The 20,348-nt window shown below is 41.4% G+C and overlaps 1 protein-coding gene across 1 annotated transcript in view; it reads left to right on the top strand.

The window, feature by feature from the left end:
• Nucleotides 1-20,348, top strand: part of COL22A1 (collagen type XXII alpha 1 chain) — a gene marked incomplete at both ends in the record, with an annotated part of 202,631 nt that overhangs the window by 156,588 nt on the left and 25,695 nt on the right. The window contains 8 exons of the mRNA XM_084281700.1: nt 1,294-1,347; nt 2,257-2,361; nt 2,885-2,929; nt 5,136-5,213; nt 11,103-11,138; nt 12,103-12,156; nt 18,497-18,541; nt 19,007-19,054. Of these exons, the coding sequence (XP_084137826.1) occupies nt 1,294-1,347; nt 2,257-2,361; nt 2,885-2,929; nt 5,136-5,213; nt 11,103-11,138; nt 12,103-12,156; nt 18,497-18,541; nt 19,007-19,054 (465 nt within the window). The remainder of the gene's footprint in view (nt 1-1,293; nt 1,348-2,256; nt 2,362-2,884; nt 2,930-5,135; nt 5,214-11,102; nt 11,139-12,102; nt 12,157-18,496; nt 18,542-19,006; nt 19,055-20,348) is intronic.

Here is a 20,348-nt window from a genome sequence, read left to right as displayed (position 1 = left end):
ATTGTCTGGCTGGTTTTGTTTCCTTTGCCTCATTTCCATTTGTCCTTTCCTTTTGAAAACTTGACTTCTTGATATAAAGATTGCATAGTAAGCTCTTATTCTGTGTTAAGAAAACATGTAAGTATTAGATCCTACAATCAGAGCCTTGAAGTCAGTACAGCATCCTCCTTACCTCAGTACATGCTCATCACCATTATTAAATTGTGCATGATAGAGCTTTTATTGTCTGCATAGAAATCTTTAGGCTTACTCTACTCCCTGCTCCACCAGTGTAATTCTCTATTTAGAGCCTGGGATTTCTCTGAGTTTATGCTGGAGTAAGTGAAAAACAGCACTTAGACCCCAAGATAAAGCATTCAGGCACAATGGTTTAGCACAGAGGGCTCTTTAAGGTAGAGTTTGTCAGCTGGTAAATCTGAGAAATCTTAAATTGCTTTTCTACTAATTGTTAAGTCACATTTCCTTTAATTGTATTAATATGGTGATATCATTTCAAACTGGAAGGTGATATCCAAAATGAAGACCTTGGTCAATTTCATATTCTTTTAAGCTAAGTTCTCTACTAGTAATACCAATATATTACCTATAAAATCTAATAGAGTTGTAAATGATTTTTACTGGTGCATAAAAGAAAATAATTATCGCATCCACACATAGAAGTCAATCCAACCTTATGGTGCCACAGCATTTCATATTTTAAAATGGAGTACTACTCTGTAGCTTACACATATTTTTGTGAGTCAGGAAGCTACAGTATTTGATTTGGAGCTCATATATAATCATCTATATTTTGACAAGGAAACCTTTTTGATCTGCCAAGACATGAAAAGGGTCAAAAACTGAAACAAAAAGTAAAACAAACACAGCTACATTTTCCAGTTTGTGGCTTTGAAGAACATTAGCCATAAAGAAATGTAGACTTTGTTTTGCGAGACTTTTGGCTTCTTTGACACAGAGGTGATGATTAAGAACTACTGGGGATTTCACAGAATGAAACAGTTATTGGTAGAAGGAGAATGCACAAATCCGGGATTAGCTCTATTTCTGCTTCTGCTGTTCAGCTCTTTTTTATACTGAAAAAATAACTCCTTTAAGCACTTGGTACACAGTTCTTCTGTGGTTTTCTGGATTGTCTGATTCTCTGGATTCTCTAGTTGTCTGTACTGGAAAGTGTAAAACTGATACTAATCCTTGAGATAGACTGTACTGAATACACTGGTCTATCCATTTTCTTTAGTATCAAATATTGCCTAAAAAGAAAAGTTTTAATCCTTAAAGTTCTTTTCTCTTCAGGGAGTGCATGGAGATCCCGGACTACCAGGAAAGGAAGGAGAAAAAGGGGAAAAGGTGAGCTTGTTCTTTCATGGATTTGTTTCTTTTCTTGGCCATTTTAAGTAACCTGGTAGGGAAACAACTTGAATGGGAAATTATTTCATAGGTTCATGGACTACTAAGACACATGGGCTCATGGGTCATCTCACCTGACCTCCTCTACTACAAATGCTAAAAGGACTTCACCCTCTTCAGCTTTATAATTTAGTAAAACCACTGAGATACAACTGGATACAGTGAAGTCATTGCTACCCATTTAATACAATGATGATCTTCTTCTGTCCTCACCACCCGACAAGATGGAAGAAAAGCTTCCTTTTGTTGCTTAGGAAATTGAGATCTCTGCTTTCCTGATAAACTGCTATAATTGGACCATTAGTTTAGCTTTTCAGTGCACCCTTGATGCTTTGCATGTCTGTTTTGCTCAACTGTTACGTCCTATCTTACAGCTAGGCAATGAGCTCTCTCTGAGGACAAGGACTTGTAATATACTACTACTTTTCACAGTGCCCATCATGCCAATGTCCCAATCTTTGTTTGCTATTGTAAGAATGATTAATCAGAGACATGGCACCCTATATGTAGGATATGGGATTTAAAATGAGGATGAATTACAGTTTTTTCAGTCAAATTGTGTTCCAGAATACTGATATACATCTCAGCACCATGTATGAATCAAGGGCTCCCTCATCTAGTTGGTTCCAAAACATTTTGAAATGTTGTTTTATTTTTTAAGGAAAATTACAAATATCTTGATATTCCTGTAGGAAAAGGCTTCCCAAAAAGAAGATACCTTGTGATTCCAAGAAAAATTCAGATCATGAGTCTAGAAGAAAATGCACATCTTTTAGTCACAATGAAAGATCTGAGACAGGAATAGTCTTTAGGGTGTGATTAACAGGTTTGTTGGATTGTCTTCTACAGGGTGACCCAGGAAAAGAAGGAAAAGTGGGTTTACCAGGGCCTGCTGGTGAACCAGGGCCTGCTGGAGAGCCAGGTTTGCCTGGCAAGGGTAAAGATGGAGAACGGGTAAGTACTGCTAGCAAGCTCTGGTCTCAGGTAGTTCAGTATGGGCTAGACAAACAAAGCTTCTGCAGTGAAATGGTGGACTTTGGTAAAGAATTAGGTTAATCACAGATACTTACAGGCCATCTACCTGAAGACATGAAAGGTCTTGTCATGCAAAATGCTGCAGATCCCAGTGCTGTATGCAAAAAGGCAAAGAGAACAGATGTATTTCTGAACATTATACCCTCTTCGCTGTGTCATGCTGGCCATCTCCAAATGGAGACCTCCATGAGGACTAACGATCAAATGTCCTTGTGACCAGTACAAAAACACCTAGATTGTTGAAAGTTCCTTAAAAGCATTTAGTTGTAATAAAGTTAGTAGATTATTTAATTTGCTTACAAGTTATCCATAGAATATTACAAGGATGGTGTGGAGCAAGGAGGGTGGTGGTGGTGGGGGTGGTTGCTGTTTTCACTGTCTCAAAGATTCCTGTCTTTGGCTGCACAATGATGCTTCTTTGGTTTTGGTTCTGTCACTGTAGGGGGAAAGAGGCCCACCAGGCTTGCCAGGACCTTTTGGGCATAAGGTGAGAAAGACTGGACTTTATTGTTCATTGCAAATTGCTTCCCTTCATTGCTGAAATTGAAGAAGAAGTTGTGGTGAAAAATATGGTCTGTTTTTCACCAGAAAAAAGAGGTTGTGAAACTTGCACTCAAAAACTACTTAGGACATTCCTTTCTTTATTATTCCAATACCGCTATAGATGCAAATACTAGGATATGAATTAACTGTGTTCACTTTCCACATTTAAAATTTCTTCAAGTATTATGCAAATTCAACACAGACTAAATGCTAAATGCTGCACAATTTTTCAGGAAAATCGTGACTGGGGACCTTTAATCCATGCAACAAGAGAGACATTGCATAGCAAAAGGATGAACTACTCTTGAGACCACCTGTCAACTCATCAAAGAACACTCCTCCATAGCATTTATTTCTTTCACCTCTCTCAAAGGGAAATTAATTATTTTCCATTGAGACTGAATAGGCCTGGTTTGCCTTCCTATACTGTAGCTAAGGCAGACTAACTTGTTGATTAAGTTAATGTCTGCAATGGAAAATAAAGTTTATTTCCTTACAAGTGCACAGCAAATAGAGAAAGGAGTAAAACGGCAAAAACATTTGCTTCTGGAAGCATCTGGATTTTACATGAGTCTTTAATCACATATATGAGAAATTCTTTTTGAAATGGCTGTGTATTGATCTGGATTGGAAGATGAATTGAAACAGATTTTGTAAATGACAGAGGTGGGAATATAGCAGTATGAAACTGGATCCATATAGGTCCAGTATTTTTTAAATACGCAAACTGCTATGAAACATTTTATTTTGATTTTGTTGCATTCTGTATAAATGATTTATGCTCTGTTGTATATACCTTGGTCAGTTCAGAACATAGACACAATAACAGAGTCAGAAGTAACATAAAAATCTCAAAAAAAAAAAAAAACACAGTGGGAAATCTAATGAAATAGTCTGTTCAATATCAACACAAGATGGTAGGGATCTTAATTGTGCATGGGAAAATGCTATTGAACTTTTTGTATTGAAATCATTTTCTTGAACAAAATAACAGATAAGGGATCTGCAGTAGTGTTTGAACTAATCAGAATACATTTTCTCTCACTGTCCTTACAGTATTGCTTCTTTGTAATATAAGATTAGTTTAAGAAGGAAAGAAAGGAAATAAAGTAGGAGATATTGCAGACTAAATTCAGGGTGGGCAGAATCCATGGGTAACCATTTTTCTATCAAGCTTTTGTATAGCTGGAAATAGTGTAATAATAAATAACATAAATAAGACTCATTGTTATAAGTCTACTGCCAACGTGAGACTGACTCTCATAACCACAATACAATCCATAAAAATCTTATTTGATATTTCTACCTATAACAAGAAAAGAGAACGGACATTAAATTTAAGTACTGTATCTGAATTCTTGCTTAACTCTCTGTCTACAATGCCCATTAAACAGCACCAAGTAGTTGTGCTCTGCAGGTTTTAATATAGAAAATTTAGTTTTCTGGAAGGGAGATCTCGCCATTTGTAGTGTAGTCCCCTAGAGAGAGTGGTAGAAATGCTTTAAAAATTATTAATATTCTGCTGTGAACAGTCCTATGTTGGTAAAGGAAAATATTAAGATGTAACACATCTTTAATTCTGTCTTCCCTGGATAAATGATCTTTATTTAGCAATGTTTGCAGTTTAGCTGTCTACCTTAAAAATGCAGAGAAAGAAAAGCACACTGTGGTGCTTAGTGTTTGCCCAAGCCAAGGAGAGTGTCTAATACCCTGCAGGCAATTGCAAATGTAAAACTCCATAAAAGCAGATGCGCTGTTCAACAAAAATCTGAAGTTCTCAATTTACTGCAGTGTATCAGCCACTGTAGCATATGGGAATACTGCTGGAAATCGGATGCTGTGCACTAAAATAAATTAAAATACTTGTAGAAGCTGCGTTCCTGCTCAGTTATGTGATGTGGTACGTGCTGACATGGTGTGAGTGCTCATGGAGGTGGGCTGGTGCCCCTCTCAAGGAGGGAGGCACTTTTCCTGGCATGACGTTACAGAAACTGTTTTGTATCTCTGTCCTGACATAACCTGATCCCATTCCTTGGTGGGCAGGATCAGGTCAGGATGTAACAATATTATGTTCTTTTGTAAAACCTTCTTGCATTTTGGCACATTTTCTCAACCGTGCACAAAATGTATAACTTCTGCCTTCATTTCAGGGTGAGAGGGGAGCTCCTGGCCTCCCTGGACAGCCAGGAGACAGAGGTGTGCCAGGAATCGGACTGGCTGGACCCCCTGTAAGTAGCAGGTGCTGCTGTAGCTTGTGACAAGATAAAAACCTAACTCATTGCCATCTGGAGAATGGGTTCTCTGTGCTCGCCTCTGCCAAGAGCATTTTATCCCCAGAAGATGCAAAACTGCAAAGTGTCCCAGAGGCTGCCATCCATGGCTCAGATGTCTGTTGTGAGGGCTCTCGATGCATTCCGTTTTAGTTGAAAGAGAAAGGCAGAAAAGTGCTATCAGAGTGATTGATATCACTGACCGTTACTTGTGACTTTTCCACAGCATCTTGACACGCTGGCTCTGGATGTGAGCCAACATCTGTGCTGAGCCAGCAGAAGATGTAACCCTCCTGTCACCCCATTAGGAGGGATGAATGTGGCAGATATGTCCACATCTGATAGGGAAATAACAAATCAGGTTAGTTAAAATGCTGCGTTATAAGAGAGCCATCATAAGAGAGCCCCATAATTCCCCACAAAGATTTAGTTATGCACCTCATCCAGCTCTGCCCTCTCCTCCAGCTGTTGTTGTTGAAGTTCTACCATCATCAGCAGGCCATGAGATGTACCTGGGACTGGCCTCAGAAAGTCTAGATTTTCATCTCGTAGGGATAAAAATCCAGACTTTCATCAATCCAGTATTTGACACGCATGACTCCTCTGGAGATCAGGGGAATTTGGGAGTGCTCTGACTGTAGCTTCCCTGCTCAGTCCTCCATCTATGCACTGAATGCACAAGTAAAATGTGTCTAGAAGGAATCAAACTTTATTCCCAGCTGCAATTGCTAGAGGATGTCAGAGACCTTGCATCCTTTCACAGCCCCTTGAATATGCCATGATACTGTACCAGTCATCACAGCCAACGTTTTCATGCTCTGGTTATCTAGACAGAAGTTTCCTAATTAGTACATGAAATAGCCTTGAAATGAGAAGTCATGTTGCTGAATGATACTGGCTGATAAATTTTATGGGATGTATCTCCATTTAATATTAGATTTTACCATTCTGAATACTATTTATGGTAAAGCAGTCTGGGTCAGACATATAAGACACCAAGAACATGTCCTGGCCTTTATGGTCCTCAGCAATGTTATCACCGACTGAAGATTTTCTGGGTGTTATTTGTTATAATTTATATAAGAAACTGTGATGTTCTTGCGTTTCTTAAGGTTCAGTCATTAATATTAAAAATAAATTAGCAAGTGAACATCTGACTTGTTTAAAAGTCACTAAACTGTGGCTAGTTTTTAATTACTGATTTCTAGATTCAGTGCAGGGTTAGGTGAGCTTACTTCTGCACCCTGATGTACACTGGATACCAAAGTCATTCTTCATTAGGTTGTTAGCATCCACATCCACGAACATAAATGACTAAGAACTTGACTCTAGATATAGACATCACTTCTCACACACTAGAGGATTACTTTTTTACTATGTCATTGTTGTTTGACCACAGTGAGGATGAGTAGGTGGTGCTGGTACATACCAAAATATTCCTGATTGACTTCTTTTTATTTATTTTATCTGCTTCACTGAATATATATATATATTTCACAGAATCACAGAATCACAGAATCACAGAATTTCTAGGTTGGAAGAGACCTCAAGATCATCGAGTCCAACCTCTGACCTAACGCTAGCAGTCCCCACTAAACCATATCCCTAAGCTCTACATCTAAACGTCTTTTAAAGACTTCCAGGGATGGTGACTCCACCACTTCCCTGGGCAGCCTGTTCCAATGCTTCACAACCCTTTCAGTGAAGAAGTTCTTCCTAACATCTAACCTAAAACTCCCCTGGCTCAACTTAAGCCCATTCCCCCTCGTCCTGTCACCAGGCACGTGGGAGAACAAACCAACCCCCACCTCGCTACAGCCTCCCTTGAGGTACCTATAGAGAGCGATAAGGTCGCCCCTGAGCCTCCTCTTCTCCAGGCTGAACAAGCCCAGCTCCCTCAGCTGCTCCTCGTAGGACTTGTTCCCCAGGCCCCTCACCAGCTTCGTCGCCCTTCTCTGGACTCGCTCAAGCACCTCCATGTCCTTCTTGTAGCAAGGGGCCCAAAACTGAACACAGTACTCGAGGTGCGGCCTCACCAGAGCTGAGTACAGGGGGACGATCACCTCCCTAGCCCTGCTGGTCACGCTGTTCCTGATACAAGCCAGGATGCCGTTGGCCTTCTTGGCTACCTGAGCACACTGCTGGCTCATATTCAGCCGACTATCCACCATCACTCCCAGGTCCTTCTCTGCCTGGCAGCTCTCCAACCACTCATCTCCCAGCCTTTAGCTCTGCTTGGGGTTATTGCGCCCCAGGTGCAGGACCCGGCACTTGGCCTTGTTGAACTTCATGCGGTTGACCTCAGCCCATCGGTGCAGCCTATCCAGATCCTCCTGCAGAGCTTTCCTACCCTCAAGCAGATCGACACATGCACCTAACTTGGTGTCATCTGCAAACTTACTGAGGGTGCACTCAATGCCCTCATCCAGATCATCGATGAAGATATTAAAGAGGACCGGCCCCAGCACCGAGCCCTGGGGGACGCCACTAGTGACTGGCCTCCAACTGGACTTGGCTCCATTCACCACGACTCTTTGGGCCCAGCTATCCAGCCAGTTTCTAACCCAACGAAGCATGCGCCAGTCCAAGCCAAGAGCAGCCAGTTTCTTGAGGAGAATGCTGTGGGAGACAGTGTCAAAAGCCTTGCTGAAGTCAAGGTAGACCACATCCACAGCCTTTCCCTCATCCACCCAGCGCGTCACTTTGTCATAGAAGGAGATCAGGTTCGTCAAGCAGGACCTGCCTTTCATAAACCCATGCTGACTGGGTCTGATCGCCTGCTTGCCCTGCAAGTGCTGCGTGATGACTCTCAGGAGGATCTGCTCCATGAGCTTCCCTGGCACTGAGGTCAAACTGACAGGCCTGTAGTTTCCCGGGTCTGCCCTCTGGCCCTTCTTGTAGATGGGCGTCACATTTGCTAGCCGCCAGTCAACTGGGACCTCCCCTGATCGCCAGGACTGCTGATAAATGATGGACAGTGGCTTGGCCAGCTCCTCTGCCAGTTCTCTCAGTACCCTTGGGTGGATCCCATCCGGCCCCATCGACTTGTGCACATCCAAGTGCCGTAGCAGGTCACCAAACAGTTCTTCATGGATAGTGAGGGCCACATCCTGCTCCCCATCCCCTTCCACCAGCTCAGGGTACTGAGTATCCAGAGAACAACCGGTATTGCCACTAAAGACTGAGGCAAAGAAGGCATTGAGCACCTCCGCCTTTTCCTCATCTCTTGTAACTAAGTTTCCCCCCGCATCCAGTAAAAGATGGAGATTCTCCTTAGTCCTCCTTTTTGTGTTGATGTATTTATAGAAACGTTTTTTGTTATCTTTAACGGCAGTAGCCAGATTGAGCTCCAGATGAGCTTTGGCCTTCCTAATTTTGTCCCTGCACAGCCTCGCTACATCCTTAAAGTCCTCCCTAGTGGCCTGCCCACTTTTCCAAAGCTTATAAACCCTCTTTTTCCTCCTAAGATCAAGCCACAATTCTCTGTTGAGCCAGGCTGGTCTTCTTCCCCGCCAGCTCGTCTTTGGGCACGTGGGGACAGACCGCTCCTGCGCCATTAAGATTTCCCTCTTGAAGAGCGCCCAGCCTTCCTGGACTCCTCTGCCCTTCAGAACTGCATCCCAAGGGACTCCACCAACCAGTGTCCTGAGCAGCTCAAAGTCAGCCCTCCGAAAGTCCAATACAGCGGTTTTACTGGTCCCCTTCCTGGCCTCGCCAAGAATAGTGAACTCCACCATTTCGTGGTCACTCTGCCCAAGACAGCTCCCGACAATCACATCCTCCACCAGTCCTTCTCTGTTTGTGAAGAGAAGGTCTAGCAGGGCACCACCCCTGGTAGGTTCACTAACCAGCTGCATCAGGAAGCTGTCTTCCACGCTCTCCAGAAACCTCCTAGACTGCTTTCTCTGGGCTGTGTTGTGCTTCCAGGATAAATTTAATCACCATTATGGTGATTTTCTTCACTGTAGGTTTATCATAACCGCAGCTCCAGTGCAAAGATTCAGAATTTGAAAAGCTCTGTATAACCTTGAATCCATCAGGCTTGCACAAAGACTGAGTCCTGCTAAAAAATAGAATAATCTCAGTGGAGCTGCTTCAACGCATATTTATACACTGAATAAAGGTGTAAGCCTCTACCCTTTTTAGCAACGTGACAGAACTGTGTATGATGTTTTCAGCTTCTAAGAGCCAGCAACTCTTTTTAATTGGAGTTCTCACCCTGTTTCCTCCTGTCCCCTTAACCTCTATTGGACTTTACACCCTGCATAAAAGGTATACAAAGAAGAGGTTTTTTTGTTTGTATGTTTCTTTGTTTGTTTGTTTTTACTTTGTCTGCTGAAGTATTATGTTACTATTTGCATAACACTGAGCCCTAAAAAGAGTATTAGGTGTGGTCTTTCCAGCTGAACAATAAACAGAAGAGGTAACTGTATGGAGAAATGGAGCGCATTCACGTGCTCATGTTCTAGCTCCCTAATGGAAACATGATGCATAAAGTAGCAGGGAGCTGCTCATGCTCTGCCTTTCCCTCTTCATATTACCATGGGTTCAGCATGAAGTATTTAGCCTGTGCTTTAGCAGACCATTAAGGCATCTCGCACGGAGAACTGTTTGAGGATTAGCGAATTAATGTGCCTGAAATAGAAACCAAAGGGAGAGGAGTAATAGTGTGAGCCAATTTATTCAAACACAGCACTAGAGATGTGAGGTCAAGCCTTGTTTGGGATGCATTTGGAATACCAGATTGACCCATCTCTGCTGGATATGGGTACCACATCACTACTGCGGTGTTCCTATAGGACTGGATACCTTCTAATGGGCTCACTGTACTATGCACCTAGGTAAGTTGCATCTCCAAACAAATAGCATATGAAAGTCCACTGGACTCCGTGCTTTGACCTCATTTAAAGAACACACAGGTCCCATGGGATGCTTTTCCTTGTTTTAGAAGTAGCTGAACACGGTGGCTTTTGGGACCCAGGAGAGGTGGTCCCGTCCCAGCCCAGCAGATCACGAGGCTGCTGTGATTCTGTGCCCGTGGGTCCAGCTAGAAGCAAGGCTGAGCCCATATTGCCAAGGGGCACATGCATACACAATGCCCATGAACACACAAACGCTGACAAACAGACCAGTGCAGACAGACTGATGCCTTTATCAACACCCACATACACCTAAACAACACTCCGAGGAATGTGACTAAGCATGTCTTGATCCTGCATCTGCTCTCTGGCCGATCAGGTTGGAAGGCCACCGTTAGGTCTCGGACACCCAGTCCACCCAGTGCCCAGGCCCTGCACCTCAGCCTCCTCCAGCTGCTTACACCCCAACCTGTGAGCCCCTTGGGTTCACAGCCTCTCAGCTCAGCTTCTGGCACCTACACCTTCCTATTCACCAGCTAGTCTGACTTGAAGCTCGGCAAGATTCAGGCCCACAGGCTCAAATTCGTGAGCTCACCCATTCAGAAGGGTGTTACAAATTGGATTTAATGATGATACAGGACAGACTGTGGTGATGAAGTGGAGGGCTCAGTCAGACAAGAGACATGTTAAAGTACAGCTGGCTTCTTTAGTCCCTTTTTCTGTCTTTTCTCTCCCATTTTTTCCCCATGATCCACTCAATTTCTCCCTTACTGTGCCTTTGATCCTCCCCCATGAACATCCCACTGAGAGTATTGCACACTACCACTGTGTCTGTCTGAGCAGCCTGTCAGACTAGCTCCTTTTTTTTGCTTTTCATTTTCTCCTTATTCTTATCTCTGTGCTTCAGGACCCACCCTGACCAGCCAAGAGGAGATGTTAATTTTAAGCTCTGCTAGTGTTCTGAATGCTGTATCTTCTCTGTTTGCAGGGCCCCGTTGGACCACCAGGAGACAAAGGGTCATTGGTACAGTATGTCTTTCTAACTACACCCAGATTTTGTGGGACGGGGCAAGCAAATGAATTGTGCTACCATCATTGATTTCATAAAGGCATGATTAATTTATTGCTTTGGTTTGGCCAAGAAAAGTAGGGTCATGTATTAGCTAGCCAAAGGGGACTTCACATGGGCACTACCACCACCTATCTGCTCAAGTGGGTTGTGAGACCAAGAGTTATCTAGACTCTTGATCTGGTGACAGCTTTTCCTTACCTGTTACTATAGTCCCACAAGTGGAAAGAATGAGTCACTTTTTTAACCCTTCACTGAGAAAATTTTTTCAAGGCATATAATTCAAGGCACACTGCTATGAGATATAACCAAGGCCTCAAAGGTTTAAATTAAAGCATTTTTAAGCATTTTCCTTGCTTAAGTCTTACAGAAAACCCTGCCTTTAAGTATTCACCAAACATACCTAGTTCCTCAACATATGGTTTGTAAGGATGTAATCCATTGGGGTGTAGCCAATAGCTGTGTACTGTGGTTTCATTCACTGGCATTAATTTCCAGTGCTATAGCCAATTCTGGTGTGTACCCATTTGGCACTGAGGAGCTGGACCTTCTTTTCTCCTCTACAGCCCCATCATCAGTCATATTTTTTCCCTGTTCATAAACTTGCCTGCCTATAAAGAGTCATTATTACCTTTCCAGTCAAGGTATGTGAGGCTTGACTTTAGTGATACACATAAAGCTCCATGAGGCACAGAAATGACTGTTACTGTGATAGTTCAATGTGGGATCAGTTTGTTGTTGTTGGTTTGTTTCTTTTTCTTAATCTCTCTTAGAGTGGTTTAACTGATAGTTTTTTGTTTGTTTATTTAATTAATTATTTTCCTAATAACTGTTGGGTTGAGAATTTCTTTTCTTCAGTTAATTAGAACCTGATAAGTACTGCTCATGTTAGTGGATTTTTCTGTTCTCTCCCTGCCAGGGTCCCCGTGGTGTACCTGGTGTCCCTGGACCACAGGGTCCTCCTGGCCAGGATGTAAGTAAAATAAAAGTGTAAGTGCCCAAGAAACTTGCCAGTGCTTGAATCTAATAAAACTTGTGCATATACTCAACCACAGTCGCTGGGTGTTACCAGGATGGTCCAAGGGAGGTGGTTTGAGAAATGAGGCTGTTATGTTTTAGGATTTCAGGATTTAGGATTTTAGGATTTTCAGAAAAAAAATAGGCAGAGTAACCTTTCAAGGGAAGTGGTGGACTTTACCACTGAACTATTAGTTTAAAATGACACCAGAGACCCAGGTTGGCAGCATACACTAGGGAATGATCCTACCATGGAAAAGGACGATAGTTGAGCCCTCTAGGAACTTCTTGGAAGCCTCTGAGGTAGGTAACCTGCAATATTTCTATAAGTGTAGGGCCACAGCCATTAAAAAAGCTTTTTATGAGCTCATTTTGCTGCTGCTACTGAGCTTGAGAGATGACACTTTAACCTCTTCTCAGTGCGTTTTCCTCACTCCTGCCATCTCCATGGTTGAGTCATGGTGCTGAGGGATAGAAAGGAATATGGCAGACTCCCAGCTGGAAAGCTGAACCCTCTTGCTGCCTGCCTCTGACTGCCCCTCTAACTCTCTGCCTTGTCTCAGATGTTTGAATTTTTCATCAAGAGGTTTTAAACAGGAGATGCAATAGATGGGTTTATTACAACTGAGTCTGAGGACAGTGCCAGAGCCAACTTTTCTGAGTCTCTTTCTGTCTCTGCTCAGATCAGCATTGGCTGGTCAGCTCTTGAAGAGGCAGTACTACAGTCTTTAAGTATCTCCTTTTTCCAGCAGAAAATTACCCAAGCAGAAACATTCCTTATGGTTCTTATAAAGCGCATCCTCTATTACACAACTGTTTTAATTGCATTCAATATGCCTTTTAGGAGCTCTCTGTATTCTGCTTGATCACCTGTTAAGCAATTTTACCTGTGTTTCAGGATGTATAAATGTAACTACAGTGCACATTCCGACATTTCCTGGTAGAACAGCAGGGGTATCTAGTTTGACAAGATCATGAATTTCCAGTTTCTTTATCTGCACTTTCATTTGTGACTAGTACAAAGGATTTCTGGTTCTGCTTTAGCACATTTCTATATCAATGTAGCATTCCTGTGTCCTTTGAAGCATAGCCATTTTTGTATCCTCTTGTTTTTATAGTGTATGTCATCGGTTAGAAAAGCTCTGATTTGAATTGCTAATATGAACTTGCTGTGTAATTCCCAAGCCATTCAGTGGCAACAGCATTAACAACTTGTCTCAGTGTCTCGTCTTTTGCTGTGGTCCTTGCAAATGTATTCCATGTTTTTTGTTTTTTTTTTCTTCTGAGACTGAATAAATCTAAATCTTCTACATCACATTTACATACACTAGGCTATTCTCTGCCTTATTTTTCCAGCTGCAGAATCATCAGCTTTTGGAATCGTGCCTGCTATATGTTGGTGTTTACTCTGGTGCTGTAAAATCAGATTCACAGTTGTATTTTGGGAAGTGAAAAAGTAAATACTTCCTTTGCAGTAGCTTTGACCAGAATCATCTCCAACAGGAAAAGGTTGTTTGTTTGTTTGTTTTTCATATAACTGCATCTTCGCATCTTTCTATTGCCCTAAAAGCATGTGCCTTATATTTTTACAATAGCACTGCCCAACGTTATCTTTTGAAACATCTGTTGGCAACTTGATCAAATATCAAGAGTTCTCAGGACAGTATGTTGCTTTATTAAAACTTAGGTTTTGAAAATCCTTGCCACATTTACAGTTATGGTTTGGCTTTGTTCTGCTACTCTTAGTATAAGGCTTGGTGTTTATTTGTATGAACTATTCTCCAGAGTCCACTATGTCCATAAATCCCTCCACAGTTTCTTCTTCTGGGACAAAGCAGGAACAGAAGGATCTGCTGCTTAATTTTTTTATGGCTTCTTTGGCCCATATACATTGTTTCCTCCTCTCTTAATTTTTTTCCTGGTTAACTAAAGCCTCAATTCTTAAAGCCTGAAAAATGCAGGCTTTTTATGTTCTTTGTTGTTCCCTATGGTTGGACTACTTTGCTCAATAAAAGGACTACTATATGCCTAATTTCATTCCTTCTATTACTTCAAATATTAATTTTACTTGCTTTTGAAAAAAAGCACATTTTAAGCTGGCAGTATTCCTATATCAACCATTAAAAAAGCCTAGCCTTAAGTACCTTCTTCAGAGAAATTGGCCAGCTTTGTCTTATGCTCTGAGAACTGCAGAAAATAATTTACGCATTTATCTGGAAGCATCCACTCTCCTCTGCCTGTCTGCTGGGAGAGAAAATGTTTCCGTCCAACATACCTACTTAGCTCCTTTAGATTAAAATACAGTATGAATGACAAATTCTCTTGTCCTGCTATTAACAGTGACGGCACCTGTTTAATAGGGTCTTACTGTACTTTGATTATGATAATTTTAATTAACATAAACACTGAATTAATCACTTTTTAATTATGTTAATTATTACTGATAACTACATTCCAATATTACTGGGAAGCTAATCTTCCCCTGCATTTATTTGTGTAATTACAAAAACTTTGTGTATGCATACATTATTGCCATCGGATCTGAAAAGCAGAGTTTTCTGGTCTGTGCTTGGTTTTCCCATGTGGATAGAAGGCCATTTCCAAGGAATTCTTGTGTTTGGTTTAGAATCTATGAACCCCAAATCAACATAAATTTATTAACCCCCCTTTTGTGTTTTTATTCATGGAGATTAGAACACTTTTAAGTTATTGCATTTTGTGCTTAATTTTCTATCTTGAAATAGTACTTCCCCACCATAAGCCTTCAATTTTACTGTGGCTGGCTTCCTTATAATTTTTCTCTTTCTTTTATTTTCACATGCATCATTTGCCCAAGCATCATTTTTCAGTGTGTCATTTACACAGCTTCCACCCATTCTCAGTTTGGGCCCATTTGTGTGTGTCAGATTTTGCAGGCCAGTTGAGTACTCTGGATCCTGTGCATCACACCTCCTCATTGGTGTCTGCTTTTTCCTGCACTGCTGTGCCACTGGTATTTGTTATTCTAATCTGTATCAGCCACTGTTGGATGTGAACTCCTGAAAATGGTTGAACTTTGTGAGCATTCCAAATAGTGGTGTTTCTTTGAGTCTGCATGTTCTTGCATCACATTAGCAGTTCTGTTTTTCAGAGCCAAGTAGTTTTTTGGGGTAGACTCTTTAGAGTCCTCCTGTTCTCTTTCTCTTTTCCAGTTTCCACCCCTGATAGTCAGCTTGTCAGGTGCAGTTATACTCCAGTTATACTCCATGCCTTCCTTCTACCATTTTCTGCCAGCTCTGAGTGATGTTTGCAGCTTGCTATGGACTGTCAGCCTTTTCTAACTCCAGGCCTGAATAGCTCAGCAGTCTTTTCTCTGCTTTGGACTCTGATTTCCATTGCATGTTCTGCAATAATGCAACATGCTGAAGTGCCCGTGTCCTATGTCTAATTTGTTCCTTTCAGCTCAGACAAGCTTTCTTCAATGTAGACTCTGTTTTTACAGTCTTGTACCTTTCAACTCCTTGGCTTTTCCTGGGGATACTGTAGTTTTCAGATTTGGCAGCCATGGCACATAGCTTAATTTCTCCTCCTGGCTTACTTGCATCCTGTTAAAAGACATTACCACTCCACATCTTACAGCTTTCAAGAAAATAGGTTCATCTCTTTGTCTCAAGGCATTCTGATGTCATGTGGATATCACAGCTATGCTTAAATATTTCCAAGGATTTCAGTTTTAATTGCTCTCTTCTCATGTTTCTTTTCTCATAACAAAAAAGTATCTTCCTTTGCTCTTCTTTAAATAAAACTTCCTTAAATGCTCAAATTCTACCTCTAGTACCATGTCATACTTAGATGCCTAAGCAAAAGGTTGTCAGTGGGCCTGGTGGTAGAAATAGTTATTTTATAGCTACTTTAATAGCATAAAACACATTTCTATATTGGCTTTTCTATGTTGCTTTCTGATCCAGGATAATTCTCGTAGCTAAAGTCTTCGCTTTCTGTTGAACTCCTTAAAGTAAGTGCTGTGTGAGCCTTCCCGAACAAAGCAGATCTGGGAATATAAGGTCAGCACAGCTGGTATTTAGGCAATCCTCTTCCCAATTTGAGAAGCAGTTGAAGAGGATGTCAAAAGCATGGCCTGAAGATTAGTGATTGTGGAACAAAAGGAACTTTGTGATCATCCCACAATCTTATAACAACCACAAAGCTGCTCTGTAGAAACAGCAAAACTTGAAAACAGTTGTAAAGTTGTCTCATATTTCCTTAGTTCCCCAGAATTTGTGGGGAATTATGAACCGACAATCTCCTTTACACCTTACCTTCTCTTGATTCTTACATGTGGAGGGTTTAGTTCCTCAAGAAGCCATCTTTTCATTCATGGACTTCAATACCACTTCAGTTCCACTTTGGCTCCACATCAGTTTATATTTACCATTCATCTCTTAGAAATTCAAGGTAACTGAGTGGTTGTTGCTTGCTCAGAGGTGTTTAATGTAGACATAGGAAAAGTGCAACCAAGAGTTTCCCATTTTCTCTTTCCTCTGATAAGGGGTAGAGAATTTAAATGATGAGTGAGATACAAGGATCAAATTCAGTTTTGCCCTATAGCTGTAACGATAGTGCAGCAGAGTATCACAACTGTGCCTGTGTGCTTACCCAGTGCACTTAAGTCATTAATTCCCCAGGCAGCCCAAGAACTTCCCATCTGGTTGCCTGCATAAATACTACAATGGACTGATGGGAGACAGTGGACCAACTCAAGACAAGGTGATGGACATAATTCCTAATCCCCTTCCTGATAAAGCATTTGACTAATTATTAAAGCAGCTTTCCAGGTGAAAATTTTGGGTAGTCTCGGACGATTCCCTAGACAGCCCCTGAAGAGTTTAGGCCGATTAATAGGCACTACTGCTGTTGATTAACGTCCTGGGTGAGGAATCTGGCACTGTCCCAGAGACCTTCCCAGGTGGGTGCTATTGCAGAAGCAACCAAACTGAGCAAAGCTGAGATACTTTTAAGTAGTCAGTGGAAACTGTTCTGCAAGTGCAATAGTGGTAATGTAGGACAAACTTTTTTGTATGACGTTAAAATAGTTAGAAGGTATTTTGTATGTAGTTTAAGATAATCAACAGCAGTGGATCTTGGATGTGCTGGAGTGGTTACGTAGTAGCTTGATAGAGGAATCTAGCTGAGAATGATTTTGGGAAATCTCACCCAGTCCAACTGAAAATGCCACTGCAAATTTCTGTCGCTATCTGGACGATGACCAACTGTCCTGTTCAAGAGATTCAGTTCCCCATATGAGTATTATTTTTATGCTAAGATTCCAAAAAAAAAAAAAAAAAAGTTGTTTGTTTAACAAATTAATGACTTGCTAATTGCAAGAAGGAGATTCCCATTGGGAGTCCTCTTCCAAACCATGATTTCTTGCATCTTAAATTGTAAGGGTGCTGTTCATTTCTTTATCTTTGTCATGAAAACCGACAAAAATACTCTCCCCATCCAAGGCAGAGCGGAGGGGCAGGTGATGAGCTCTGCTCTCTGGGGACAGTGACAGTACCTGAGGGAACGGCATGGAGCTGGGACAGGGGAGGGTCAGGCTGGGGATTAGGAAAATTTTCTGCACACACAGGTGGTTGGGCACTGGGACAGGCTCCCCAGGGCAGTGGTCAAGGCACTGAGCCTGCTAGATTTCAAGAAGTGTTTGGACAACACTCTCAGATACATGGTCTGATTTTTGGGTGGTCCTGTGTGAAGCCACGCAATGGATAGTATGATCCTTGTGGGTCCCTTCCAATTCTGGTTATTCTATAGTTCTATTTTAAAAGATGTGGAGGAAAAGATAAAATAAAAGGTTTACTGCTATTTTGGGTACAAGGACATGTTTGCAAGGTACATGCAAAGAAGGGCCACAGTTTTTCATTTTACAACTGTCTTCAGGGATTTAAAGCTTCATCCTTCACACTACTGCTGTTCGTAGTGTTTCCTGGGACCAGAAGACATGCCAAAGCAATTTCAGTTGTTGTGTGGCTCAGATGAACTTCACCTGGTCATACTGTAGATAAGTGAGATTTAGGATGAAGTGCAAAAAAAGTGATTAAGAAGTGGAAAAAAAAAAAAAAAAGAAGAAGGAGAGAGAACACTTTTAAAGTTGTAAGTAGTTAAAAGATTTGACTGTGTGCCACATTCAAAGAGCAGTGGTGCTTGGTGGCAGAAAGCAGTAATGTATGTTAGCCCAGAGCAGTCAGCAGAGTGTGGGAGCAACCAGGGGGTTAGTGTGTGATACTTTCAAGATTTGTTTTTCTCTTGATTTGTAGGGTCTACCTGGAAATCCAGGGGAAAGAGGACCTCCTGGAAAACCAGTACGTAACTTCACTTCTATGTTACACCCCCAAAAGATGTCCTACTGTTGTTCTGTTCTCTGTTTTATCTCAGTTTGCACCTGTATATGTCACCTCAAGTGCAGTTCAGTGCTTTTTCCTTAATGCTCTTCTCAGGAAAAATACTAAAAACCATTAAAGTGTTAAGGTGAAAATATCTGTGATGGTTTTTGAACAGTATGTAAATAACTGGATGGCCTGCATGCAAATAAAAGACAAAATTTTAAAGCCAATTTTTTAACACTACTCTGCAGTACAATATGCAAGGACACGAGCAAGAATGCAAAGAGCTCAACTCATCTCAGACATGGTGAAGTATATTGATAATGTAAAGGAGCATGTATGGTCTTGGCCCAAATTGAAACCAGGCCTTAGGCACATTCAGGAAAATTTCTTACTTTGGTGCCTTTTAAAATTGCCTGAGATAATTAATTTCTCATTCCACAGGGTTCCCCACCCCTGCTCTCTCCAGAGGACATCAATCTCTTAGTAAAGGTAATCAGCTTTTGAGCATGGTGGGGGTTTATGCTTGGTTCAAACCTGACTAACCTCCTGTGATGGAGTGTCAGAGTTTTAAGTTCCTTAAAACACTCTGCCAGAGGTTGAAAATTCCTTGAAAATTGCTTGCATTGCTGTTGGGACACACAAGAATGTGTTGGAGATCAAAATCCAGTGCTTTCTGACAATCCCCAGTAGTGACGTGGCCTACAAAGACATTTGTAATGTGGTGTGTGTTGCAAATGCTCTGAGACTTTTCCAGCTCTTTGACAGGCCTATACCTCCACAGAGAAATAAATACTGTCAAGAAGTATTACCTAAAGCAGGAAATGGAAATCACTGTAATCAAATGGCTGATGTTTCATGTACACCTGCAACAGTGACTAGAGTAGGTTTGAACTGTGGGTGTGAAGTCAATTTGCATGGCGCACCTAAGAGTATGCAGGTAATTAACCCCAGCTTCACTCGTGTTTCAAAAGGGGCCATCTGTCTGTCTGCTTTTACTCTCCATGTAGATCGTTGCCTGGGAAATGAGTCAGTACTTGATAGATGCTGACTGCAAAATCTTTAAAGATTTACATGGGCTGAGTTGGGGGATTTTTAAGCAGGCTTGGGAAATAGCACAAAATCCTTTCTTATTGATTAAAAGAAACTTTATTTTATTTTATTTATTTTTTTTTTTACTAACTCTATTAAAAAGACCCTTTTAAGATTGCTGCTGTGAAATACCTTCGTTGAAGAGCTCTCTTTCTCTGAGTATTTTTCTGGAGAATTCACTGTATTGCAATGTTTAGGATTTCTGATCAGGACAATAGCAACGGAGTGCTTGTGGAGTATGGGATGTCATTATGATATTCCTATGTTTTCATCCTTTGATTATGTTGATTAGGTCAACGCACCTGTACACCCTGCATATTTGTTCTGTTTGGTGCTTTTTTACTCCACATTGGTGCAGTTTACATAGAGCAGCACTTAAGATCCCAGATGAAATTAAGGCTCTGTTGTTCTGGGTGTCTCTCAAGCTCTTTTTATTTTTTTTTTATTTTTTATTTTTTATTTTTAAGTAGAACAATATGCATGAAGGAACTGAGGTTTAAAAGGACATTTTCCCCCACAATTTCACAGTGGATCACTGATGGAGCTGGGAGCTGTACCAAGCGGACCTGAAGTCCTGTCTGCTGGGCTATGCTCTCTCTTGTAGCCAGGTTTCACTCCGCTTGTGCTGAAGGGAGTCTATCTTTGAAATGGAAATGTCATCCACATGGTATTTCATTCCTTAAGGGTAGTAGAA

This window comes from Netta rufina, assembly GCF_964035555.1.
Source record: "Netta rufina genome assembly, chromosome: 2".
Taxonomy (NCBI): domain Eukaryota; kingdom Metazoa; phylum Chordata; class Aves; order Anseriformes; family Anatidae; genus Netta; species Netta rufina.
The sequence above is the reverse complement of the archived record's forward strand: the minus strand, read 5'-3'. Positions and strand labels throughout refer to the sequence as shown.